We start from the raw sequence: 27,710 nt of genomic DNA, 5'->3' as shown, positions 1-27,710 counted from the left end.
ACATGGCCGCCATTTCATTGTTTTGGAACACCAGTATGGCTGCCGTGACGTCATTTGAAAACGCTCTATTGTTATAAGCCGTAAGCGTTTTTGCTCTTGCCATGATGAATTTTGAATTAAGATAATGGGTTTTGTTTTTGCCGTGAGTATTTGTAATTTGCCGGGAGTAATTTGAATTTTTTCGAATTTTATTTTGCCGAGATGAATTTTAATTTGCCGTCACAAATTTCACTTTGCCGTGACAGTTGTGGGCATCCTAGATTTCTGTTTGAGTAATCGAACGCACTCAATGAGCTGTGATTACTCAGTAAGCAGTGGTTACGTCTAGTTTAAAGTAGACATTTTAATCACATTTTATTTAGCGACAAGGTAAACAGTTTCCCTATTCGAAAAGGGAAACTGCTTTTATTGTCGACAACTACGTTTTGACCGTTTTTTCCGTGTGTGAGAATCACTGCTTTAGTTTTCGACAACTATCGAAACTGCGTTGTCAGTGGACAGTGGTGTCAGCATGCGTGTTGTGTTTTGAGCATGCGTAGTGAACTTTAGTTCCCAAGGTCTCGCTGACCGGACTTACACATCGACAACTGAACTCCAATGTGTGGAATGCACGCATCGGATTAGTTGTTGATAACATTTAAGTGCCCCGTCATTTCTGTTTTGCTTCATCTCCACTTTACGTTTTGTGATTTCACCCTAGTGTGGCGAACGTGTTTTGGGCTTAGCACTCTGCTTCTGTAAACAGTCGCAATAATGGTTTGACACAGAAATCGATAGTTACAGTTTTTAGTTATTTTGAGTGAAGAACCATTAACACCGGCTACTTGATATACATAATCTGTGATAAAACAAGAAGATCTTTAAGATCTTTTAACCGCGCTTTTAAAATTGAACTGTTTTCTTAGCTCTACAGTCGCAATGCAGGGCAGATTCCAAAGCAGTCTTTGATGATTCATTGATTACTGTAGACACATCACTTGATCGACACAAACTGTATTGTTGCACCCCCAGTCGGAGCCGTCGTGAAATCTCCGATGACGTAATCGTCTTAATCTGGAACTTTCATCGGGTTATGTATGGGCATGAAGATACAAACACTATTAACAACGGCTTGCTTTCTTAAAAGTCACGATTAAATTTAATTGCTTTTTTCACTTGAGTAAAGGGCTAGTAAAGAAGTCACACGAGTCACATAATTCAAGAATTGCTTTATCCACGGCTATCTTTAGTACGGTGGTTATTTCTCTACCAATGACGTAATCCTTGCATGTTCTGACAAGTTCTTTGCATGGCTTCCAAATATTTAATTTTCCTTCCAATCTATGAACTCGCTGCAATGAAACAGCCAAAGAATTTACTTCATTTGCCTAAATCCACAAGAAATACTCGCAAACTTCCAAATAAATTAATGACCGTCACTTCTGGCGAAATAAACTTGCAAAGTAAACACGATCTTATTTGTCACGTAGCGAAAGTGAAAGCTGCAACGTCAACGCATTCCATGGCTGACGTAATACCTTTTTTTAGCGTATTTATTATTCCCTTTGAATCCAACGCTTGGATAAAACCAAAAGAAAATATATTTTACCCACAACAAAGAAAGCAATATCCGTAAAATTGTCCGTGTATTAATGTTTTAACAGCTTCTGGCGGAAAAACATTACACGTTGCGTGACTTAGAATTTGGTCGAGAGGGAGCCTTGGTCTCGTCACCGACAAAAAGAGAAAAATAATAAACCACGGGTAAAACATGAACCGCGCTCGGCCCATGGCCGCGCGGTTAATGACCAAAACTGTTAGAATTAGATTCCACTTGAAGCCAAAATATCAACGGAGGAAACTGATCCTGTGAAATGGTTGTCTTATTACCAAAGATTGGAGACGACATACTCTCTCTAAATTGAAACGTTACTTCTGAACATCTAACAGCAGTGCTATCATTGTTGTCTCCACATGTCGAATCAGGGTCAGTTATTTTAGCTCCTTCTTAGTGTTGTTCAGTAACAAGACCAGCTCGTTGTCAAACAAGACTCTGAAACTAAAATAGCTAAATTTATTCTCTTGTAATAGCTTCGAACAAACGTTTCCAGGTTTAAATAGTCTGCATACGAGGAAAGTGGCCTATTGTTAAAGAGCAAAAATTGAATATTTTTGGAGAAAACTGTTGTTGGAAATTCTTGATGGAAAAACTCGGTAAACATTTAATTTGCTTGTGCTTAAAGTTAAATTACCTCAGAGAGAAGGAATTTCATTAAGTTTCGTAGTTGGTGTTATTTTAATTGGAATGGTAGTCTTTATATAGGCTTAGTGTAATCACCAGGTGAATTGCTAAAATGCATTTTTATCTGACCATTTTTCCTGGAATAATGTGATTGATGGTATCTTATGGTTCTTAATGTAAAGTTATATTTTCTTCGATGTACAAACACAGCAAACCTTATTTCTTTAGTGTCTTAGTGAATATTACAGATGTACAGATATCTTAGTGAAGATTACAGATGCACAATTTTAGCTTATACTAAATATCTCCTAGTAACACGCTAATTAAAAAGAAAAGATGTTATTCGCGGAGGGCCGTGTTTCTTCTTCAATAAATAAGCCTGAGTTGTTGTTTGACAACGGTTGCATTTTTGATCTAGGTTGGCTTTGTAAAGGAATTATTTGACAGTTTACTTAATTTTCTTGTTATATATATTTTTTCCTTTAGGTTTTGCCTATTTGGGAAGGAACCACGAATGTTCTGTCGTTAGATGTACTGCGGTCTGTGTTTAAAAGTCAAGGACAGGTAAATTGTACTCAGAACCTGATATAGTGATTTATTTTGTGGTTCACTACTTAATTTTACTTTTTCATTTTTTGGGCTCTGTAATTTGCTTAGCAATCGTTTGTCACGTGACTTTTCCCGCGCTTGCCACCCGTCAATCCTTTTTTGTACTTTTCACTGGCAACATTTTCCCGCGCTTTTCACTGGTCAAATATCTTTTATACCGTGTCATCCTACCCTAACACTCTAATATCCTTGTGATGTTCAATGCATATCTTCCTGTTTCAACATAGGTACTGAAGGCTTTTCACGCAAGCGTCTCGAACAAGTTGCATTCGTCCCACCCCATCCTGAAGGTTTTGTCTGAACAGGTTCAGTCTTCCATGAATAAGTTGCTGTCTCCACAAAACTACGAGCTTCTTTCTGAATCGCTGCCTGCACGTGATCTGGCGTATAGCTTAGCAAGGATTTACATAGGTATGGCAATCCATGTGTATATCAGGGGTTACTGACCAAGCAGGAGGTCAAGATGGCTGGATATTGGTGCAGTTGTCTTCTTGCGTGTTTATGGACTGAGACGGAGTCGAGGTCCATAAACGCTCAAAAAAAGAACGGGACCAATACCCAGCCATCTTGACCCAACAAGGTTGGTCAATAAAGGATTTATTAGTATAAATAAAGGACACCAATAAAAGGAATTACAAGGAAATTTTTCTTGCGGGACACAGCCCGTAATCCCGAGCAGGCAACATAACACAATCTTGCCCACTCAGGTAACCCATCACAGTGCAGGATTTGGCTCACTTGTCCGCCTACGGAGCTAACCATATAATAAGTAGATTTATTATATGGTTAGCTCCGTGAGCGGGCAAGATGAATCAAATCTTTTACTGTGATTGGCTACCCTAGCGGGCAAGATTAACTACTTAATAACCGAGAGTGAGGTCGTTACGGGAAAATCTCAAACTGAGGCCTTGCCGTATTGACCGAGCGATAGCGAGGTCAATTGGGTAGGCCGAGGTTTGAGATTTTCCCGTAACCACCGAACGGTCGAGGTTATTAAGTTGTTTATTATATGGCTCATGAATACACCGATTCCAGAAAAAAACCGGAAGTTGCATGCAAGCGAGGCTTAATAGCCCTCGAGCTTTCAAAATGGCGGTCGAAATGTTGGGGAAGAACGAAAAAATTCGAATGTATGTAGGTTAGAGCAACTTGTCAGGAGCAAATGTGGTAAGGAAAAGGAAAAGGGCTGGACACAAGTGTTGTACGGCTGCAAACTCTAATAATCGAAGCAAAAACCGACCTAATTTATCATTTCCACAACTGAATTTTCTTCGGACAAGCCAGATAAACAAAGAAGGAAAAAGTGGGAAATACTTATGAAAAGGGAAGATACCTATTTTACTTCGGTAGGAAATATTTTCTATTTTTCCGAGCACTCCTTGCCAAGTGATTTTAAACTGAGTACACTTATTGAAACTGGGAGCCGTACCCTCGGTTTTCCCCTGCACAAAAGTTGAGGAGGAATCTCTGTGTAGAGCGAAAAGATGCGAGGCATCAGAGTCTGGCAAAGAAGCTAGAAGTGAATACAGATGTGAATACCCATCAGCTTCAATCAACTTAGGAATTGATCAGTTTTCATGCCTCTGAGGTAAACAAAAAAAGTTTCTCAAAAACGATGTTGAATGTGGAAGGACATTAGTAATTTAAATACAGCCATTGATGAATTTTAAATCCTTTTCACTCGCTTAATATTTCCGCAAGATCTGGCTTTTAGGTTTAATATTTCAGAATTAGTAGTGTCAGATAAATTATTGCATGGGCCAATTTCCTGTATTTGATGTTGGGGAGCCTGCCCATTATTTATTTACCTGAAGTTTTTTAGGCTGAATTTGAAAACATAAAGTGCAGAATAGACTGCAGGGAGATAAAAAGTCAGACAACCAAGACTTGGAGAAGCAGAGTGAACTACTAAAAGTCTGACAACACATTTTAAGGCCTTGTAGGAATTTCCCTAATGTCAGGGATTTGATAGACAGCATTTACTGGCAAGCAAGAAGATTATAATCTTCATTCCTTCTATGCGACCGAGTAAACCAGAGCTGACGATAATTTTACTAATTTTCTAAGGAAGACTGTTTTTCAACCATGATCCAGAACTGCAAATGTAAGAATACAAGCTGAAATGGCTGTTAGGAGAATAAATGGATGGCATATAATTGATGGTATAACTCCACTAAGGTTGTGTAGAGTTGTTAATCAACCCTGGATAGTGAGCTATTTGCTAGTAAACTGGCAGAAAAATAAGTTATCTAATAATTCCTGACACCTAATGTTTAATTTGTCATTTGGTAGTGAATGTAAACAGAGTACATGATATTGTTCATCAGTGGCAATTAAATATTTGGTGATTTCCACCATACTGAAATTGTGCAATATGTGGCTTCATTTCTATTTTCTGGCACAGGGTGTAACATAGAAGGACGCATGGTCTGGTGTATAATTTGCTAATAAAATAAAAGTACAATTGAATTTGACCTGATTGAGAATTTCCTACATTGTATGATCTTATAGATTCCCAAATGGTTTGAACTACTTTGAAATATTCACTCAACATTATCAGAGAAAAACTAGAAGTAGGTGAATTCTCTCATATTTAATGCTGGACAAACTTATTGGAACTTTGATATACATTATTTATTCTGGCTTTAGCAATAATCACATCTTGTAAGGCCATCTCTAAGCATTAGGTAAGCCAGTTCATATAATTATGATAAATGTGTCATAAATTGTTCAATATTCTTTAGCATCTCCTTCCACCATTCTATGTCCAAGGCAATTTGCTCATTAAAAATTCTCAGTTTCTTCCAATTTATAGCCAGAACATTCCAAGTCTGTTCACGACAAAGACTAGTTGTTGTACATTGCACTTCATAAACTGAAGTAAATATGACTCTTGTTTACTTTTAAACCAGTATCAAACATTTTGCATATTGATTTTATAAGGCAATCTTTCAGGGTCTCACCATCCATAACAATGACATTCTTGGCTTCAATGATTTCATGGAGATTGCTCTTACTTGGGTCTGTAACCAGCTCAGCTGGGGAGCCCCCAAAATTTCCCTTTTCTCTTGTACAAAAAAAGGCATTTTGTTACTTGCACCTTCGTCTATCCCTGCTGATGCATTATTTCAATGTACTTGTCCATTTCTAGTTGCTAATATTCAAGGCCACCTTTCATGGCATGCGGCTGATAGTCTTTGTTACACTTCTTTGATAATTTTATTGGTGATTTCACCAATGAATCAGCTTTGTGATTGCGTCCTACCCAGTAACGCATTGATGCTGTCACTGTATCGAATCCTTGTTTGCACCATTCTTGGCGAGTAGATCGTAGTCTTGTTTAATACTCTGATTAGCATCTTTTGAACTCAAGGATTTGTCTTATTCTCTCGCACCGATTGTTAATTCATGAAGAGAGATCGGATGTTCTGACTGAAGTCGTCAGCGAAAAATGAATCAGCCGTAGGAAATTTGTTTACGTTTGGATGTTGTGTTGCAATATTCCCGATATCCGGAACAATTTTTAAATTTACTTCCGTATGTTCTTTCGAGCTCTTGCTTCATCAGTTTTACTACTTTAAGCTACTTTAGCTTTAGTAAAGCTATTGTTCGGGTCAGGGTCGTAGATTTTTAAAATTTTCATTTCATTCAGGTTCTTTTTCCTAAACCGATCATGAATAAAGTTCTTTTAGGCAATAAAAATGGTGAGGTTGTTTTTTCGCATATTAGAGATCGAGACAATCGAAGGATGGCAAACATATCTTTCCAAAAGTTCCTTTATTTTGCCACTTTAATTTATACGGCGACTTTTAAGCCAGAATTTCATTTGCCTAAGTGTCAATATTTCAATCTGTTCTTCGCTCACACTGACGCCAGGAATATCATCAGAATAGAGATTGACATCTCTTCTTCGTTCGCCATGTTGCTTTGGATATTTACCGCGAGGGCTATTAAGCCTCGTTTCGGTGCGACTTCCGGTTTTTTCTGGAATCGGTGTATTAAAGAAAAGAAAAATTATTCGAGCGGAAGTCGTCATTTTACATCCGGCGATTCGCGCGTTTACCGATTCATTCATCGTCTCAAACCCAGGGCAAAACTACACAGTCACTGAACTTCACCACTGTATTACGTATTCCGTTAAAAAAACACACATTTCTTTACGGGAAATATGATTGTCACAGCCTCAAAAAGGTATTTTAGTATCGTGGTGCCACAACTTGATGGGGGAGTTTTTTCGAATTTTGTGGCGAAACGTCAACGCATATAGTAACGACAGAAAGTGCTTCAAAATAGTCCAAACCAACGGTCTTTCGGTGAAAGAAAATACTAATACTTCAGAATGCACTGCTCAAAATAACTCGATCTTCGCATTCGCTTTCGACAACATATCTTGGCCTTCTTCATTCTGGGATTAGTGAATGAACTTTTTCAACTCTTGTGGACGTCTAAAACTTCCTGCAGTTATCAGAAACACTGCTGCCGACCGAAACCGCCTGGTTTTTTACATCTGATGATCCTGGAAACTGATTTACACTTGCTTGTGTTAAAGCGAGGGAATCTATTTGACGAGAACTGTCACGGAGTTCAATATTTCGGTAATTGTTGTGACTAAGATGATAACTTTACTTATAAGTTTCTTCGTGGTGTTCTGCTCCGCATGCATCACAGATCTGCCGATGGTGTTTTTCACTTAGCGATTTTAGCTTCACTTAAGACTCGGCAAACTTTGATTGTTTTTCACTAGTGCCTAGCAAGGTTACCGGTTGGTAAGTCAAAAACGACTTCTATATAAATTTTATTAAGGAAAAATCTCTAATAAAATTTACTTTCTCTTACTGTTTTTAATCGGCTTTCATGGTTTCAATGCGCTTGAATTTTCCGAGCCGGGCTCTTCCTAATTTGCATAATCCGTAATCGGCCCGTGGGCATTACGGCTGCATAATGACCGCTCAGATCTCGCTCTTAGCCAATCAGAGCGCGCGTTATATCGGTCGCAAGCCAAAGCCATATAATAAGGAGCTTTACTGGACCCAGTCGTTCGCTTGTCACCTGTAGGGGTCTGATCAGAAGCCGTGGCCATTACACTCTTTCTGTTACTCTGCTTACATCCAGCGCTCGCATTCAATTCGTATTTGACGTTTAAATCATCTGAAGTGTTTTCTTCTCTTTTTGTCAGCGTCTTTGCTTATAGAGCATGCGTCATGGGAAGAGGCCGAAGAACATGACATCGAGGCTGCTAAGAGGTAGGGTAAAGCCACATTAGTAGACAGTCTTAGTAGCCTGTGTTACTGCCGCCCTCTTGGAAAAAGAAAATCACACGATTATCAAAGGCAACACAGAGACGCTCTCTGTGACACAGGCCACCACATTTGTTTTTGCTCTGTCACAGACACTTATCACAGCCAGTTTATAAGAATACTTCAGGCAGAAAGATGTGGCCGTTTGTGCAACATAGAAGAATGTTCAGCTTTCGCTAGCTAACCTGAGATGCTTGAGTTCAGAACAACGTTAATTTGTTTTAAAATGAGGTGGTACTGATCCACTTTGACACAATTTTACCTTTCTGTTCGAAATGAGCGTTTAGTTATCAGCCCCAAAATGTCTGAACTGGGTGCCTTTAACTGCATGCAGCTGACGCTATTATGGTATCGAACTGTGGGTTCGGTACGCATTAGATTCTGTTGGGTGATGAATTTTGTAGGTTTTTAAAACACTGAAGGTTCAGTGTCAACATGTGAAAGAATGCTAAATCCGCTCAGCTCGTTTGACCTCACGCTGATGAAACGATAAAAACTGAATAGAAACTCCCTGGCAACTCTCATACCTTGATTAACTCTTGCTCAGCCTCGTTCACGTTTAATTGTATAAACTATACAGAAAGAATACTAAGCGGGCGGTACAATTCTCTAGGTGGTGTCAACAGGACTTGACCCCGGTCCTCACTCATCTCAGACACAACGCGTATGACGCGAAAAGCTCGGCGTGTGACCTGGCACTAGTCATGAAGGGACATCCAGAATTTGCAACAACACGATGAGTGATTTTGTTGTGGAAAGTGTAATTATTAGGCTGCAACCTTCAAATAATGCCACAATTGTACACTTTACTCGAGTAAAACAACCTGAAGAACTTACAGGGCTGCTATGGTGTGTGGAAACACAGCAAATCTGTCGGGAAACTTGATATTGTAAAGTACTTTCTTTAGGGAGAGTGTGATCTTGTTGGTAACCACACAATGTCAGTTTTTGCGTCATCCACAAGCGCGAACTGGGAAGCAAGTGTTTTAATGCTAATTTTATAACGAATTAACTGAGACTAAATATTTAAATGGAACTGTAATTCGAAACAGAGAGCTTGTGAAACATATTAATTGATGAAATTTGGGTGTATTCAATGCATTGCGTTCAAAAATTAAATTCCTTGGCACAGTTAATCTTTGCCTTTCAACATTCAAAACTGATATTTTTGTATCTTGATTAGAAACTGAGTCACTTATGCCATTAAGGCAAATATTGTAAACAACGATTCCCCTATATGCTGGGAGTGAATAGTTTTTTAATTTACCGTATAGAATGATAGAATAGTACAATACTAGGCTGAAATCTATAATATATGACAAGTGTAGGTACTATTAGTGGGTCCAAATTGCTATAGTTCGATCATACGCTTCATCTCAAATATACTCAAATTAGTGAACAGACTCAGTGGAGTTCAAGAGTTTTAAAATTTGACTGGCAATGTTTCAGTACTTTGGAAAACTGTTTACATGGTCACACAAGGAGGTTTACTGTATGAGCGGACTGTACTTGAAGGAGTTTATGTTTCCTCATCAGTTGTAAAGATCTTTCGTTATTAAAAGCATAACGTGAATTTATAACTTTATTGGAACTGTACTGGGAGTGAGATTTTGTTACTTTTTCCTCTACGTATCGTCACTCAGTCTCTCCTCTGAGAACACCCTTCCCACTTTCCAATCCATTGAAATCACTTGTCATCATCATTTGTTTGATGTTCTTGAGGAGTGTTAGGTTCTAGGCTCTCTACCTTTGGGCTACCCACTTGTATATTAGAGTTTTACCCAATAAAGAGGCGCCGTGACCTCATGGTTAGCGCTCTGGGTTCTAGCCCTTGTCGGTGTCATTGTACTGTGCTGTTTGCTAAGACGCTTTTGTTTCACAGTGCCTCCTGAAGTATTAATAGGTAGCGGCGAAATGTTAGGGAAACCGGATATAACGGGTGGGGGATAATCTGCAATGGACTAACATTCCATACGCCCGTAAACTCTTCCTGTTACGGAAACTGGGAAAAGCTCTGGTGTTGAAGGCTTCTTAAACCCGAGTAAACACTCAACCTATTTACCAACTAAGAACTATTCACGACTGAATGTTACTCCTTTTTTTTTTTCACCCAATTCTAACTTCAATAATTGGTTAAAACGTGCGCGTATTATTGCTAACCAATCAGAATCGAGCCAGTGGTGGTTTGGATCACATGACGTTTTTTTCAGCTCTTCTTATTGGTTATTCCAAGTTGGCATGGCGCCTTAAGGATACGTCATTTTACTTCAGTAGCGATTTTAATCTTCCCCCAGAAACAGGCTTTAATGTTGTACCTGGTTACCTCTAAACGAAATTCCATTAAGGTACATATTTACCGGACCATACTTTTTAACCCACAAAGAGAAATAACGCCAAAAGTTAGGTATCGATCTCTCCTGAAAACTTCGGAACCGGCGACGCCCACACGATGATGTGTTCTTATAGGGAGAGAGTTAAATCAAATGGAGGGAAAATGACAAGACAAGAACCCAGAACATGAATAATCGACAACACAAACAACAATCAACCAACGCATTAAGGGCCACCTCCTCGTGCGTAGTGATCTGGAGAGCAACGGAGAGGTTTTCTGGCGGTGGCCGCACCCAAGCTGGATTTTAACGGTCGAAGGTAGAGAGAGTCTAGCCTTCAGATCAGCTCTCCTGGAGGCTTGGAGGTCAGGTGAATTTAGCCATCTAATGCTGAACACAGGGCTTCGTAGTGGTCGAGTCTCCAACACCTCTTCCAGGAGGAGGGTTCCCTCATGAAAAGGTCGGGGAAGTTCGTCCGAAAATTTGAATTAAACCCCTAAAGGGTACCAATCTTGGCGTGGCTCGAGATAAATTTTGCCCTTACAAGATTTAAAAACGGACATGAGAGCGTTTTTTATTATCGGGTGCAACCCTAAAGGTCGGCACACACGGCGAGACTAGTCCCTGCAACTAGTCCCCTGAAGAGTTTACACGAAGGCTATCTCCGATTTTTTTTCTTAGGTTATTTTTTAGAACATTTTCAATTCTATATCCAATTTTTATGAGAACGCTATTACCTTTTTAAGCTTTTAAATTTTTTAAACATTTCAGCGTATCTTTTAAAGTAGTTAGTTTTTTTTATAGATATATATTATTTATACATGCTCTTTTTATTTTACGTTATACAGGGCCCCCTTTGATACCAGTCCTGCGACTGAAGGGGTCACCCTGTTTAAATATTGATTATTATTATTATTATTATTATTATTATTATTATTATTATTATTATTACGAAGGGACTGGGCGCAGGGACTTGTCCCACGAACAGTTCACACGAAGCGTTTTGAGGAACAAGTCGCAGGGACTTGTCCCAAACATTCAAAGCAGTTTGAATTCGTGGGACTAGTCGCAGGAACCAACTGTTGGCCTCCACATCAAAAGATTATGACGCAGTGCGATATGAGCCACATGCAAGTTGCAATGTCGTTGGCCTCTTGTTACACTTATGCGGATCACGACTTATCTTCTTGGAGCTTCATAACCATGTATGTGCACAGGGAAGGCAGCAAAGGTTGCAGCTGAGATGAGCTACAAAATAGCCTTCGGTGCATTCTCGTCACAATAAAGGTATGGGAAACTTAAACTTGCGATCAATCGTTGCTCGTCTTTTTTTTTAATATTCCCCATCATGAAGTACAATAGGAAAGTTAACACTCACAGCCGTACAATGAACTGAACAATTAAGACTGGTTACAGGATAGACAACATTTTTTCCAAAAAAATCTTTATTATTTTCCTCATATAAAATAAATGCCCTAACAGTTGTTCGCTTTGAACATGAAAACCCGCCTGCACATTTCTTGAGAATGACCAACACTTTTTCAAAAATTTAGCGTGAACGTTTGGTTGAGAAATTCCCGCAGGTCAGGGACAAGTAGCGCATTGCCGTATTTAGATTTCTTTGGTGCGTCCACACTTTAGAAAATTATTAGTAGGACAATTATTTTCACGCCTGGGTTAATGTTACTTGAATGGAGAGGATTCCAATTAGCGCAGACCATTAAAATCAACCTACAGGCTGATTTTTTTGCTAAATTTCAAGGTACACGATGTTCTAACCCAAAAGGATATGAATATGAATTATTCTAAAAAAATCGTCGTATTCTAAATTATAAACCGTTGCCTTTATTTAACCCAGGTTTCCAACCTTTTGCTTAGTTCCAAGCAATAAACCGATGCAAAACTCCAACTACTAAACCGTCGACTAACTCCAAACCTTGGAGCAGTTTGGTTTTGAAACCAACAAAGAATATACATAATTGATAACTGCCATTTTGTAGTCGGCTGAAAAGGAAATAAGGTTCTCAGGAAGAGCTTTCCGCTGTGACCGTAAATATTAACCAGTAGCTCGAATCTAACGATTTTTATCAACGTTACTCCATGATTTCAAATCTAACTAGAGTATTTTTCAGAATGACTATCGCGAAACCAAAACCGAGCTTGTCACATCTGACCAATCACAACAAAGGCAGCAGTTAACCAATCAGGGTTCAAAATAAAAACTTACAACTGACTCAAAGGGCGGGAAAACGCTGTCAATTTTAGTTCTGGGTTCTAATTGGCTGAAACAACTACAGGTTTGTTCTGAATGGTTGATCTGATGGTAACGACCTTTTCAATCAATATTGCGGCTTGTGCTCACTGAAATATGTAATCGCCTCTGAGGGCCCTAAATGGTAACACCTACACGACTTTGCCTCCTCACAGTTTGAAGGTAGCCTTCATGCAGACATTGTAGATCTACGTCATTACGTCAGGATGTTCACACTGCTGCAGACATAATACCCCCGGGGTGGACTCCCATAAAAAAAGGACGGGGCTGCTCGTCGGAAATCAGTTGAAAAGAGCCCCTATGAGGTAGCAAGATCCTGTTTTGTGGGCAGGGCTTGAAATTTTCCTCAACCCCTAAGAGGTACCAATTCTGAGAGAAAATTAAAAATCAGTTGATTTTCGAATATCTTCTGTCATACTTGTTTTGACTCAATGCCCTTAAAGGTACCGCGAAAGCTCCCGCTGTGGATCTTTCGAGGCTAAACTCCCCATAAGGTACGACGAGCACCGCGTTCTTTTTATAGGGGAGTCTCCCCTCCAGGATAATACCCCCTAGTCTGCGAGCAGGTTCTTCGCGGGCTCAGGCTCTTTTCGGCCTTCGCGGTGTAGGGGGGAGGGGAGAGGGTTAGTGCTCGCAGGCTACATGCAGACATAACGACATAACTTGGTTCTTATGTTGTTATCTTATGTCGTTATGTCGCTAGTGTGAATTAGGCTTTATAGAGTAGTTATGTCAACAACAACAACAAACGCTTCTGTAACTTAGATGTTTTAACAATCAGAGTAACGATTTCCTCTTGTTTTCGTGGCTACACAACGACTTGCTAATGGCGATCAATGGTCATGTTTCGAGTTTGTTTGGTTTATCAAAGAGGTTGTGGCTCTCAGTGTCTGAATGTCAAAGATGTTGTTCAGGTATCATGAAATTGTCACAGACACACGACAATTTGATTGGCTTTCAAGTCAACTGTCGGGAAAATTGCTAAGGAAACACGTGAATGGCGGGAATAGTGTCCTAGAAAACACGTGAAGGGCGGAAAAAAAGTGTCTAAGAAAACACGTTAATAGCGTGAAAAGTGTATTAGAAAACACGTAAGCGGCGGGAAAAGTGTCTACGAAAGCACGTGAATAGCGGGAAAAGTGGCTTGGAAAACACGTAAGCGGAAGGAAAGTTGTCGCAGAAAACACGCGAATGGCGGGAAAAGTGTCTAAAAAAATGCGAATAGCGGGAAAAGTTGCTTAGAAAACACGTTAGCAGCGGGAAAATTGTCTAAGAAAACACATGACTAGCAGGGAAAGTCTCTAGAATACACATGCGATTACACGCGTCACGTGCAAAGATAGCAGTACGCGTAGTGTTCATGTTTGTAAATGACTGTACTTTGACAGTCCATGCAGGTCACCTTAGAGGGTCTGGAGAGTTTCGGTGGTCAAGGATACATCGAGGACACAGGGATTACAGGACTAATGAGAGATACTCAGGTAACAAAGACTTTTTATTATACGTGGCAGATAGCTATTCACCAATTTTGAACACTATTTACATCCATATCTAATTAGCTACATTAACTGGACAGAGTGGAACGCAATTCTTGGAGAAAATCGAAAATGACTCGATGTTTCAATTCATGAATTGGAATACACTAGATGCAGATATTGCGTGCACTTCTCAGCCAGTTAAGGCACCATGTATTACTTCGCCAAATACAACACTCCCATTACATTACTTTCACTCAAGTTCACTTCATCACTGTACAGGTAACGAAACAGCTCCAACAGGCTGTCATACTCACAGTCAGGCAGTTCAATATAGTCTGTAGTCTCCGCCAGCTCACTGTGAAACATGGCTTCAAACACAGGACTGCTAATCGACTGAATCGACAGCACAAACCTGTGAGCAGGAATCACTTGTTTACTTCCACTTTTGTCATCGGCTCTTTTGATAACAAACTTCACATCGCTGAAGAGATCGTTGTTGAACATAAACTTGCTTCTTTCTGTGATGGTGAGTCTTGTTGTTTGCCAGTTTTTCCCGACGACAGACATGGTTTGCGTCCTGAGTTGAAAGTTCCAACTTGCCAGGCGTGTAGATTCGTAGTGTGGCAGCGGCGGCCTGACCAAATTTGAATACAGTATAAAATTTAACACGAACATATCACGCACTCAGTTCACGTGATGGTAGTCACGCATTCAGTAAGCGTGACCAACCTTATTTTAGTGGGATAGGAGCAGCTTAAACTGGATTTTATTCACATTTTTCATTACTTTAGTTCAGTTTGATCTTTTTACGTTGAATGGCTGTCAAAATTGGGGTTTGCGTCATAATTTGTTAATCGGAGCGTTTCTAGACATAAGTACTTTTGCGACAATATCCTGCAATCAATTCTTCGACTTGATTACAAACTCTCAAACTATAATTTCTCCACACTGATTGCCTATATTTCCCTTAATATTAATTCTGGGAATCTTTATTTATAATCTTTACATTAATCAAGAGTGTACTTGATAGTGTGGCAAACATTTTTGGACGTACGCATTTCACTTCAAAAATTTATTTTGAGAATAATGGTCACTCCTACTCCTAGCTGTATTACACAATATACTTTCATTTCGAAGCTGCAAACAACTGATTCTCGTTTGTTATTGTTAAACATTCATTTTAATTAATGTTAGTTTTTAGAATCTGTTTGTAAATCAGGACAGTGAGTTATATTCCCAAGTTAGTTTATTGAAAAATATATTTTGATCACATTCGTCATTTACAGGACTGAACCAGGGGCGGGGCAGAAGACTCCTGAAATTTTCGTATAGGCATCATCCAACAAAAAATGACGTCACATCCGGTTTAAACTGCGCTTCGCGGCTCGTTTCACAAAGCGAGAAAATGGCGTTTCCATTACTCACGATTTCCCTTTATTTGTAAACCATCCGTTTCGTTTCATTTTATATTGAGGATGGAAAGATGTTGCAGACACATTACTTCGACTTTTAAGCAAAAATTTCGGGTAAAGAGAAAAGTTTATTATTGTTTTGAAGCAAAATAACCGTGAGCCTTCCGTCATCGTCGGGCGAATTTTACATATTTTCATATATTTCACATATTTTGTTGACTTTTGGTTCTTGTTGTTCGTGATTTAGTGATAACGATAAGTGCAATAGCCTATAATGTTAACAACAACCTGGATGAAGTATTGCTGGCCATAGTTTGCACTGTGTACTACGCAGGAGTACCCAACGACACTTTAACTGGAAATTTAATATGTGACTTCCCAAGCACTGATTCTGTGCTCCCACGTCAATTACCATTAATAATTAACTTTCCTGGGAAAAAAATATCCGCTCTTCACTGCTAGCAAGATCGACTTTATTTCATAAAACTCCCAGCCAGACATAATGAAAATTTTGAATACAGAGCTAGAAAAATGGCAAGTAGCCAAGTAGCCAGCCAGCAGTAAAAGGTAACATTGTAAATGCCAGCAAGGCAATTATAGGCGAAAAAATGTTCTGGCCAGCGTTTTGACCTAGATTAAAAACGAACGCATTGTTTAGGACCTTTATTCAACAGCCTATTGTCTGTTGACTATTATTAGAGATAAATTAGCAATATGTGGTTATTTTTGCCGCTATGAGCAAAATCTACACTTTGATTTTGTTATATCACTTAAAAACAATACAACTTACCATTTATGTCTTAAGCGGATCGGACAAGGTGTCTCCCAGCACGTTGTTTTCCGATACTTCAGATGCCTTCCAGGTTCAGCATACGTGTGACAGTTTGGCACTTTACGTTCTGACATCTAAAACGATTCACACTTATGTTTAAAATAAGATCCCTCTAATCCTTCTAGACATTCAGATCAAACTTGCTTTCACCAAAGAAATGTCTGTTGCAAAATTACTTTTATATAACGCTGTAAGGGAAATGAACAAAAAATAATATTGAAGTCCTTTACTACTACATATCGGCCTTACTTCTACATTGCTAGCCCAATAATGATTGTAATTTCAACAACAGCAACACACTTTATATGTTTGCCCCGATTTAGTAGTTTACAATTATTCCTAATGATTTTTTTGAAAAATAAAGGGTTATGCCAGCTCCTTAAAACAACCAAAGGGAGCTGGTTTAGTGCTGATTAGTAACACCATGTTTACCTCAAAAGTATTGAAAAACGTGTTTTTCTTTTTCTTTGGACAACTGTCTTCTCTGAGCTTCCCACTCTGGAATTGCGAGATAAAAGTGTATAAACCACATTAGAATCTTTATCATAAAAGGAGTAAAAAAAATCTTGATAATACATACCTTGAATGTTGGTGATCCATCTCAGTCCATGTCACTGATCCATGCCTTAACCAAGACTGCAAAGCACTGTCAACACAACTTTCACAAAATTAATTTAACTTGAAAGCTAAACAACCAAAGACACTCACATTCCTAGAGGTAGTTTGCCGTAAAAATTTCATAAATACCCATTGAAGGGATGTTTAAAGCCGTTCACCGTAAAAGTTTCACACAGTTAAGTGCAAAGTTTCGCAGCAAAGACCCCAGCATTGTTAGGATGTTATGGGCCGTTCACCGTAAAAGTTTGACACAGTTAAGTGCAAAGTTTCGCAGCAAAGACCCCGGCATTGTTGGGATGTTACAGGCCGTTGACCGTAAAAGTTTCACACAGTTAAGTGCAAACATTCGCAGCAAAGACCCCGGCATTGTTGGGATGTTACAGGCCGTTCACCGTAAAAGTTTCACACAGTTAAGTGCAAAGTTTCGCAGCAAAGACCCCGGCATTGTTGGGATGTTACAGGCCGTTGACCGTAAAAGTTTGACACAGTTAAGTGTAAAGTTTCGCAGCAAAGACCCCGGCATTGTTGGGATGTTACAGGCCGTTGACCGTAAAAGTTTCACACAGTTAAGTGCAAAGTTTCGCAGCAAAGACCCCGGCATTGTTGGGATGTTACAGGCCGTTGACCGTAAAAGTTTCACACAGTTAAGTGCAAACATTCGCAGCAAAGACCCCGGCATTGTTGGGATGTTACAGGCCGTTCGCCGTAAAAGTTTCACACAGTTAAGTGCAAAGTTTCGCAGCAAAGACCCCAGCATTGTTAGGATGTTATGGGCCGTTCACCGTAAAAGTTTGACACAGTTAAGTGCAAAGTTTCGCAGCAAAGACCCCGGCATTGTTGGGATGTTACAGGCCGTTGACCGTAAAAGTTTCACACAGTTAAGTGCAAACATTCGCAGCAAAGACCCCGGCATTGTTGGGATGTTACAGGCCGTTCACCGTAAAAGTTTCACACAGTTAAGTGCAAACATTCGCAGCAAAGACCCCGGCATTGTTGGGATGTTACAGGCCGTTGACCGTAAAAGTTTCACACAGTTAAGTGTAAAGTTTCGCAGCAAAGACCTCGGCATTGTTGGGATGTTACAGGCCGTTCACCGTAAAAGTTTCACACAGTTAAGTGCAAAGTTTCGCAGCAAAGACCCCAGCATTGTTAGGATGTTATGGGCCGTTCACCGTAAAAGTTTCACACAGTTAAGTGCAAAGTTTCGCAGCAAAGACCCCGGCATTGTTGGGATGTTACAGGCCGTTCACCGTAAAAGTTTCACACAGTTAAATGCAAACATTCGCAGCAAAGACCCCGGCATTGTTGGGATGTTACAGGCCGTTCACCGTAAAAGTTTCACACAGTTAAATGCAAACATTCGCAGCAAAGACCCCGGCATTGTTGGGATGTTACAGGCCGTTCACCGTAAAAGTTTCACACAGTTAAGTGCAAAGTTTCGCAGCAAAGACCCCGGCATTGTTGGGATGTTACAGGCCGTTGACCGTAAAAGTTTCACACAGTTAAGTGCAAAGTTTCGCAGCAAAGACCCCGGCATTGTTGGGATGTTACAGGCCGTTGACCGTAAAAGTTTCACACAGTTAAGTGCAAAGTTTCGCAGCAAAGACCCCGGCATTGTTGGGATGTTACAGGCCGTTCGCCGTAAAAGTTTCACACAGTTAAGTGCAAAGTTTCGCAGCAAAGACCCCAGCATTGTTAGGATGTTATGGGCCGTTCACCGTAAAAGTTTCACACAGTTAAGTGCAAAGTTTCGCAGCAAAGACCCCGGCATTGTTGGGATGTTACAGGCCGTTGACCGTAAAAGTTTCACACAGTTAAGTGCAAACATTCGCAGCAAAGACCCCGGCATTGTTGGGATGTTACAGGCCGTTCACCGTAAAAGTTTCACACAGTTAAGTGCAAACATTCGCAGCAAAGACCCCGGCATTGTTGGGATGTTACAGGCCGTTGACCGTAAAAGTTTGACACAGTTAAGTGTAAAGTTTCGCAGCAAAGACCCCGGCATTGTTGGGATGTTACAGGCCGTTGACCGTAAAAGTTTCACACAGTTAAGTGCAAAGTTTCGCAGCAAAGACCCCGGCATTGTTGGGATGTTACAGGCCGTTCACCGTAAAAGTTTGACACAGTTAAGTGCAAAGTTTCGCAGCAAAGACCCCAGCATTGTTAGGATGTTATGGGCCGTTGACCGTAAAAGTTTCACACAGTTAAGTGCAAAGTTTCGCAGCAAAGACCCCGGCATTGTTGGGATGTTACAGGCCGTTGACCGTAAAAGTTTCACACAGTTAAGTGTAAAGTTTCGCAGCAAAGACCCCGGCATTGTTGGGATGTTACAGGCCGTTGACCGTAAAAAGTTTCACACAGTTAAGTGCAAACATTCGCAGCAAAGACCCCGGCATTGTTGGGATGTTACAGGCCGTTCACCGTAAAAGTTTCACACAGTTAAGTGCAAACATTCGCAGCAAAGACCCCGGCATTGTTGGGATGTTACAGGCCGTTCACCGTAAAAGTTTCACACAGTTAAGTGCAAAGTTTCGCAGCAAAGACCCCGGCATTGTTGGGATGTTACAGGCCGTTTACCGTAAAAGTTTCACACAGTTAAGTGCAAACATTCGCAGCAAAGACCCCGGCATTGTTGGGATGTTACAGGCCGTTCACCGTAAAAGTTTCACACAGTTAAGTGCAAAGTTTCGCAGCAAAGACCCCAGCATTGTTAGGATGTTATGGGCCGTTGACCGTAAACGTTTCACACAGTTAAGTGCAAACATTCGCAGCAAAGACCCCGGCATTGTTGGGATGTTACAGGCCGTTCACCGTAAAAGTTTGACACAGTTAAGTGTAAAGTTTCGCAGCAAAGACCCCGGCATTGTTGGGATGTTACAGGCCGTTGACCGTAAAAGTTTCACACAGTTAAGTGCAAACATTCGCAGCAAAGACCCCGGCATTGTTGGGATGTTACAGGCCGTTCACCGTAAAAGTTTCACACAGTTAAGTGCAAAGTTTCGCAGCAAAGACCCCGGCATTGTTGGGATGTTACAGGCCGTTGACCGTAAAAGTTTGACACAGTTAAGTGTAAAGTTTCGCAGCAAAGACCCCGGCATTGTTGGGATGTTACAGGCCGTTTACCGTAAAAGTTTGACACAGTTAAGTGCAAAGTTTCGCAGCAAAGACCCCGGCATTGTTGGGATGTTACAGGCCGTTCACCGTAAAAGTTTGACACAGTTAAGTGCAAAGTTTCGCAGCAAAGACCCCGGCATTGTTGGGATGTTACAGGCCGTTCACCGTAAAAGTTTGACACAGTTAAGTGTAAAGTTTCGCAGCAAAGACCCCGGCATTGTTGGGGTGTTACAGGCCGTTGACCGTAAAAGTTTCACACAGTTAAGTGCAAAGTTTCGCAGCAAAGACCCCGGCATTGTTGGGATGTTACAGGCCGTTGACCGTAAAAGTTTCACACAGTTAAGTGCAAAGTTTCGCAGCAAAGACCCCGGCATTGTTGGAATGTTAAAGGCCGTTCACCGTAAAAGTATTGCTATTAACAGCATCATTACTCGTTAACTCGTTAACAAAATGTATCAATCAGATCAATGTAATGTCACAAATATACACTGGACGATCAGCATAAAAGATTCACAAACTTGATCTCGTGATTTCATCAACAAATTTGCTCATCTTTTCTTGGGTACCAGTCCATGACATCGGGTAACGTTTGCAGCATCTTTAGCTGTGCTTCTTATAGTTCACGCAGTTAATTTTACACCTGAAAAATGATATGTTTTAGAAAATGTAACATACTGCACAATCCCTCTTATACCGGCGTCCTCCCCCCGTCCACACACACACACACACATGCATCCAAATACGCATACAGCCACGGACAAATAATAATATACGAAACTGGTGATACTATCGGGCCCCTCAATGTAAGATCTAGATCAAGAACTATGTTCACAAAAATAGCTCATTCATGAGAGAATTCAATGAAATGTCTTAGATTTTAACTGATGTTACATTGCTGAAAATTACATTCCCTGGGGCAAGTCAAAGAAGCAAGGATTTAACTGTTTAAGAAAAATAATTGTGGAATAATTTTTTACCGCTCATTTCGTCATCAAACTATAACCCAGAAGCGTGAATTCAGTGAATGGTGTGAACTGGTGCCACGCCCCTCCCCTATTTTTTCGTGTGCCATGTTTCGCGCTTTGGCTTAGCTACATGAACTGAACCGCGCGATAATTGTTCCACCACAAAATCACTGTCTGTGCCATCATAAAACGAAGGACAATAAGGCGAAATGTCTCCATTTCCGGTAACAACGCAGGCATGCAAAATAACTTGTTCTCTAACAGAAACTGAATGTGCGAAAAACACGCGCGTTAACAAATGGGAACGCATAAGAAATTAAATTACACATTATTGTCCTGGCGCTATCGACACCGAAAGAACGAAATCTGGAACGACATGATTGCCTTCTGGTCTTTTCCGACCTTTGACATGGCAAGCCTTTGTATACCAAAAGGCAGCAATAGGTAATCAGCCTTCAGTTATATAAAGAACACGATCGGACTTCAGTAAAGAAACCGATGGAAACAATACTTTCTTACACCGGGAAAAAATAATCATTTCAATATCTCGTCAGTTTGTCCAAGACGCGGCAAATGTGTTTCAATAGCTCATGTTTTAACGTTCGACGCGTTAAAAAGCGGTCATCCTCGACTGCAGAACCGGGATCGGATTTTACTGGTCGTTAAAATTACAGAATTGAAATTACACTTGGAAGTAGGATCACTGTGGATGAATGCACTGACAATTTCGAAAACCCTTCCAAGTTCTGAGACATATTAGGCCTTTTCTTGCTTTCACTGTCTTCACTGAAGCTGCATTTTCCGTTGGGTTTGAAATACAATACAGTGGCGAATACAGTTTGAAAACCTGCGCCGGCTTTTCCCGCACACATTGCTTAAACATTATCACTGAATATTAAATATATAGGCTGATTCAGCTAGTTCAACTCCAAAGTAGTTCTTACCTGAACCTTTGAATTTATCAGTGGAGTCCTCAGAGTTCTCTGGCTGCCAAACCCTCAAACAACTGGTCGGCAAAATCTGATCGCGCTTGAAACCGACCGTTGGACACAAAATTATACCGGAACAATGTTTTAGTTACAAAATATTACGAGGTTACTGGAGTCTCACCGGGCCTCAGGCAAAAATGTGAAAAGACTGCAGAAACCAACAAACGTCATCACCAGATAACCAGTTGTCTCAAGGTAGAACATGAAAGCAGAACAGACGATGATTTTCCGCGACCGGATCAACGGTGGTGAAACATGCAACTGAACGTGGGAAAAAAGGAGCGTCAAGGGAAAAGAAACCGATCTAATTTCACACTATAAATGACAGCAGAACAGACTTCTATTGTTTGCTGGTAAACAAAACTTTAATAAACAACTAACATTCTATTGTAAGCATGTTTTCAAACAAAAGGTCAAGCAGTCAGAGAGTGTCAAGTGACACACTTCAGTCAGTGATCGCATCCGGAATGTAATTTCCAGCCAGAACTGATTAGTAAAACCACAATGTAAGCTATTTGAACACCAAAAAACATTTTCCAGCTAGTTAGTTTTTGATTAGCTAAATTCTCAGCAAGATTCTGTTTAATGCTAAAATTCCCAGCCAGCTCAACTTTAGTCTGCAGAGCGGATATTTTGCGGAGCGGATCCGACGGGTACTCCTGCCTGTGTCATCGGCCCTTTTCACAACAAACTTCACATCGCTGAAGAGATCGTTGTTGAACATAAACTTGCTTCTTTCTCTGATGGTGGGTCTTGTTGTTTGCCAGTTTTCCTTGGCGACAGACATGGTTTCTCTACTGAAATCTTTATAGTTTAAGCCAAGAAAGTTTGAGATTGCTAGACCGTGTAGATTCGTGATAAAAAGTGGGTGGCAACTCGAGACAGCGGTGGGTTCAAAAATTTGAATATAATATTACTTAACTGGAAGCCCTCAGTTGGTGTGACCGGTCACGCTAAGAGAGTGTTTGGTCACAACTTATTACTATCAGTCGGATCTTCCCAGGAATTGTGTACCAAGAAAAATAGAGTAGAAAACAAGTTTCCTCCGGGTTATACTCTTTTTTTTTTATATAAGAATATTGTTTTTCCGGCCCAGGCTTAATATTCTTATTTTTCTGCCGATTTTGGACTGAAAATATTCTTGTGAATATTCTTAGACTATTGCGTGTGGCATTTCTGTTTTCGAATGTATTTGGTGTGTGGATGGTGTAAAAGTAATTTTGGAGCCAGCCTGATATGACGCACGTAACTTCTTGCTGAAATGTTATTAGCATCAAACGCACGGCTAGTGCTGTTTTTGTTGCTGCTTTGCTATAGTTTTGCCGTTTAGAGAAAGGAAAAATTTCATATGGTTTAGTTTAAAACATATAATTTTATTTACAAATTTTCAACTTACAAAATTATGTTTTTTTTAAAATCTCGGCCTCGAGTTTAGTCTTAATATATTCTTGAAATTTTTGCAAATTTCTGCCTCGATATTCTTATAAAATATATTCATCTGGTTTGAAACTGTACTCATCCAAGGAGCGCCTAGTTACTGTAATGCAACCAACAAAGTTGGCAAGAAACACTTATTAGGGGAAGCAGTAAATACTAGACTAGTTTTCCCAATACAACAGTGGTCAATTTTGTATTAGGGCGTGGTTTATTTGGGGTCGGTTAGCAGCTCTTGTAAGGTCTCACATGAATGGTTCGATACCCTTTAAGGGATCAACAGAACAAACAACAGAAACAATTTCCTTAACCCTAAAACAATAACAGCTGCTGCAATAATAAAACAATAGCAGCTCTTGTAGGGTTTCACATGAATGGCTCTACCCTTTAAGGGAACAACAGAACGAACAACAGAACAAACAACAGAAACAATGTCCCTAGCCCTAAAACAATAACGGTCACTACAGTAATAAAACAATAGCAGCTTACGAGAGCTGCTACACTCCTATTTACTTGGAGTGTTTGTGAATGAGATATAAAAACTACCTTGTACTGCAACTGTGAGGGTAGACTGAGCACAACTGGAGAATGCGCTTCCGGTGCCTAGCTGTGTTTGCATCGTTGCCGTATAATAATCCCGTTGTTGATTTATTGAAAATATATGTTTTAACATTCATTAATTACAGGACTGAACTTACATTATACAGACAACCTTCATTACATTAAATTACATTGTTTACGTCTTTTTTATATAAAATATTGCAATTCATCGTTTACACTACCAGCCTAGTTTTCTCCGTTAATCTTTGTGGGAATTTCTTAAACCTGGCATTATTGTTCGATGTGTCAAATAATCTTGCACAGAAAAGTATCACAAAATGTACACAAAATGTACAAGCTCAGTAAAATACAAATTCGTGCTCCTAAAGTGTTTTTAGTGAACAATGTTCCTGTCACTAAAGGTTTTAAGTTGTCATGATGAGAATAAAGCAGATTATTATAGTTTGAGATTTGCTTTTCATTTTCTGCTTTGTATTACACTATTGCGTTGTAAACATTTAACAACAAAGCTTATTTATAACTCTTGCAACATCATATATAGTATAACTAGTTGTTTCTCTTTATTCTGGTCACCTGCATGTTTCCTTTGCAATGTATGAGTGTCGAAAACAAAGGGAAAACAACGCTAGAAGAACATGAAATAGTGGGTGCGTGCGATCTTTGAACAAAAAACCAGGACAGCACACGGCTAGTACCAGAACCTCGTCAGAGAACTGAGTTTGGGTGATCGAAAATATTATTTCCGGTGAACGGGATTAACTTTCTTGATCTCACGGGCCGCACCAGTTGATTGACGCCGCCATTTTGAAAATAGTGGTGGTGGTGGATTGGGTTCGACAATTCTTGCGGCAATCTGATTGGTTCTTTGTTATGTTGTTATGTCAATGTTGCTCGCACGACATGGATATAATGACATAAGGAAAAAAACAGTGTTTCGTTATGTAGTTATTTTCATGCTGTTGTGTTATTACGTCAGCATGATCACACTGTAAGCATAACGACATAAACGTGATAAAGCCCTTGTTATGTCGTTACGTCGCAAGTGTGAACCAGACTTTACACCACAAGGAAAAGCTCGCGATGTTCGGGTGTGGTCGCGTGTGTACTGTAGCTTCCACCTAGTATACAGCAACTTAGACTAGTCTTCTGCGCTTGCGTTACAATCAAAGCGCTTTGTTCTAGAAAATGTTGAAGCCTTACGGTAGTCTGGTTATTTGTCCAAATCTTTGATATGTCAATGAAAATGTAAGAGGTGTAGCTTTGTGCATTTTTAGTGTAGCGTGCCTCATTTTAGTTGTTCTGATTATTTACGATGTCCAGTATTCTGTGCGTTGCTGTGCTGTCCGTTTTTGATACAATTAGGATTATAAGCAGAGTGATAATAAACCAATAAAACAAAGTGGAATTTAGACTTGTAGCCAAAGTGAAACAATGCACAGAGCTTTGTTATTGTAGTTTTACTTCAATGGGTAAACGTTTTGTTACATGAGCGGCGATTGTTCTTGAGACAACTGTTGTCTGCTGGACTTGAGTTGCATCACATTTAATCCTTGGACTCTCAATATTATGATATAAATTCTCCTTTGCCGTTGTCATTGTTATCAGGGAGTTTAAGAAGCGACGGCGACGCCGAGGACAACGTCGATTAAATAATAACTTTACATTTTACCTACGAATCTCGCGATACTCTAAACTCATTTAGTTTGGTTCTCTTTGTCTAAACTATCTCGAAACTGGTTATTGAACACAACGTTAAATTCGAAATATAAACTTTAAATATTATCCGTTGTGGTTCACGTTCTCCACACAACGCAAAATTTGGTCATTTCACGTTGTTATTTTGCAGAGGACGGCAAAGAGATGTACCAAGAATTATAATGCACGTGCACAGCCATTGCTCAGCTCATTACACCTTTTGTTTAGCGATGTTCCCGTTGCCGTTGCCGTCGTGGTTTTCTTAAACTCCCTAATAACTTATCTTAGTTCTGGTTGTACATCAACCCAAACTGGGTTTCGTGATTGACACTTGACTATTTTCTTATCATCTGTACTTAATGGCTTTCTGATGCAGTACGGAGAAATCAGATGTTGATCGCTTTTGTTTATGTTTAAACAGACCTTGAGCCACCTTGCCTGAGCTCTGTTTACCGCTCGGCAACAAAAACCAGACACGAGATTGGAGTAATATGGTTGTGGGTAAGACTCATAGCCGCTTTAATAAAATATCAAATTTATCGAGAAAATCCTTCATACATAGTTTGGCCCAGTAAAGTTTGGGCACTGAACACGTACAAAGAGAAGCGGCTAGGATATGGGAAGGAGGAGGAATGAAAAACATGTCTTTACTGCAGATGAAATCGGGATAACACTCGAGCTTACATGGCTGGGCTGTTCGCATGACCCCATGTTCAAACCCATGAAGTGGTTAATGGTTATTCCAATCTACTCTTCCCAAAGTTTAAAGGCACTGATAAATTATTAATTACTTAAACCGAAACTTAAGACATAAAAAAACCTATTTCCAAGCAAAGAAGAACTTTGAGGCTGAGATTGAACCAAATTTTAAAAACATGCTAAGAATCCCGCAGATTGAGAGTCACTAGAGGACGTTAAGAACAGCGTGAATTCTGGTAAAATGTAAAACTTGAGTTTATACAGTCCAATAACCAAGTACAGTGGAACCTGGATTTAACGAACCTGTATTTAACGAAGTCCTCGATATAACGAACGATATTCTATGTCCCGGCCAAAGTTACAGTAAAATGTATGGAATAGAACCTCGATATAACGAACCTCGATATAACGAATTCTTCGATATAACGAACATAATCCGGAAGCCCAAACGTAAAATCTACCTCGATATAGCGCATTACAATGTCAACACGCGACAAAAGATAAACGCTGACCAGATCAACAGTCAACAAATTCTTGTAATCCTTGTGGCATAACCTCTATGTTGCAACATTTTTAAATCGCTACTCTGAAAGTGTGGTTCTTTTGTAAACAAAAGCTGCGCGTCTGCTTTAAAGTGAAAATAATTGATATTGAAAGCCACCGTGCCTAATGAATTGCATCTCAGAACGCGGCACTTCTGGGAGACGAAAACTGCATTGAATTGCGTGACAGAAGTCACCTGTGTTACAAATCAATCATTAACTATGACCTTGATATAACGAACATTTTGGTCGTTTCCCCTCAAATTCGTTATATCGAGGTTTTCGATATAACGAACCCTCGATTTAACGAACAAATTTGGCCGGTCCCCAGCCACTTCGTTAAATCGAGGTTCCACTGTACCTTTAAGGTGATTCCTCAGTCTTGCATTGCGCATCCCTACTGCGCACGATTTTCGCGTCATTAGCGCGGGCACACGTACACAACGTAGGAGATTTTCCCTCAAGTTTAGCTCGGCAGCGAAATAAATGCTCGTTTTCTCTTAAACGGGCTTGGTGACCTATATTTTTTATTGCATAATTTTGGTGTCCAAATTATCCTCTTTAAGCTAAAATATTGAGAAAAAAATTGTTCGGAAGGAAAAAATGATATAGCTAAAAGAGTGCACAAAACCGGCACGCCAG

General features: G+C 39.9%; 3 protein-coding genes across 14 annotated transcripts in view; 1 reads left to right on the top strand and 2 right to left on the bottom strand.

Annotated features, from left to right (window-relative positions):
• The window catches only part of LOC145464378 (BTB/POZ domain-containing protein 6-like), a 39,481-nt gene extending 24,137 nt beyond the window's left edge, over positions 1-15,344 (bottom strand). Inside the window, exon 1 of the mRNA XM_081448256.1 lies at positions 14,602-15,344. Within this exon, the coding sequence (XP_081304382.1) occupies positions 14,602-14,882 (281 nt within the window). The 5' untranslated portion in view covers positions 14,883-15,344. The remainder of the gene's footprint in view (positions 1-14,601) is intronic.
• LOC145464393 (BTB/POZ domain-containing protein 6-like) overlaps positions 1-27,710 on the bottom strand; it is a 68,100-nt gene that overhangs the window by 10,112 nt on the left and 30,278 nt on the right. The window lies entirely within an intron of this gene.
• The window catches only part of LOC145464371 (acyl-CoA dehydrogenase family member 11-like), a 97,040-nt gene that overhangs the window by 52,931 nt on the left and 16,399 nt on the right, over positions 1-27,710 (top strand). The window contains exons 13-17 of one of the 12 annotated variants that reach the window (XM_081448235.1): positions 3,058-3,241; positions 8,007-8,073; positions 8,741-10,700; positions 10,895-11,114; positions 11,414-12,253. In XM_081448235.1, coding sequence (XP_081304361.1) covers positions 3,058-3,241; positions 8,007-8,073; positions 8,741-8,867 — 378 coding nt within the window. In that variant the 3' untranslated portion in view covers positions 8,868-10,700; positions 10,895-11,114; positions 11,414-12,253. The other 11 variants (XM_081448239.1, XM_081448234.1, XM_081448240.1 and 8 more) reach the window with 11 other exon arrangements.

The sequence above is a fragment of the Orbicella franksi genome, chromosome 12 (genome assembly GCF_964199315.1).
Source record: "Orbicella franksi chromosome 12, jaOrbFran1.1, whole genome shotgun sequence".
Lineage (NCBI taxonomy): Eukaryota > Metazoa > Cnidaria > Anthozoa > Scleractinia > Merulinidae > Orbicella > Orbicella franksi.
This window is presented reverse-complemented; position numbering and strand designations above follow the sequence as displayed.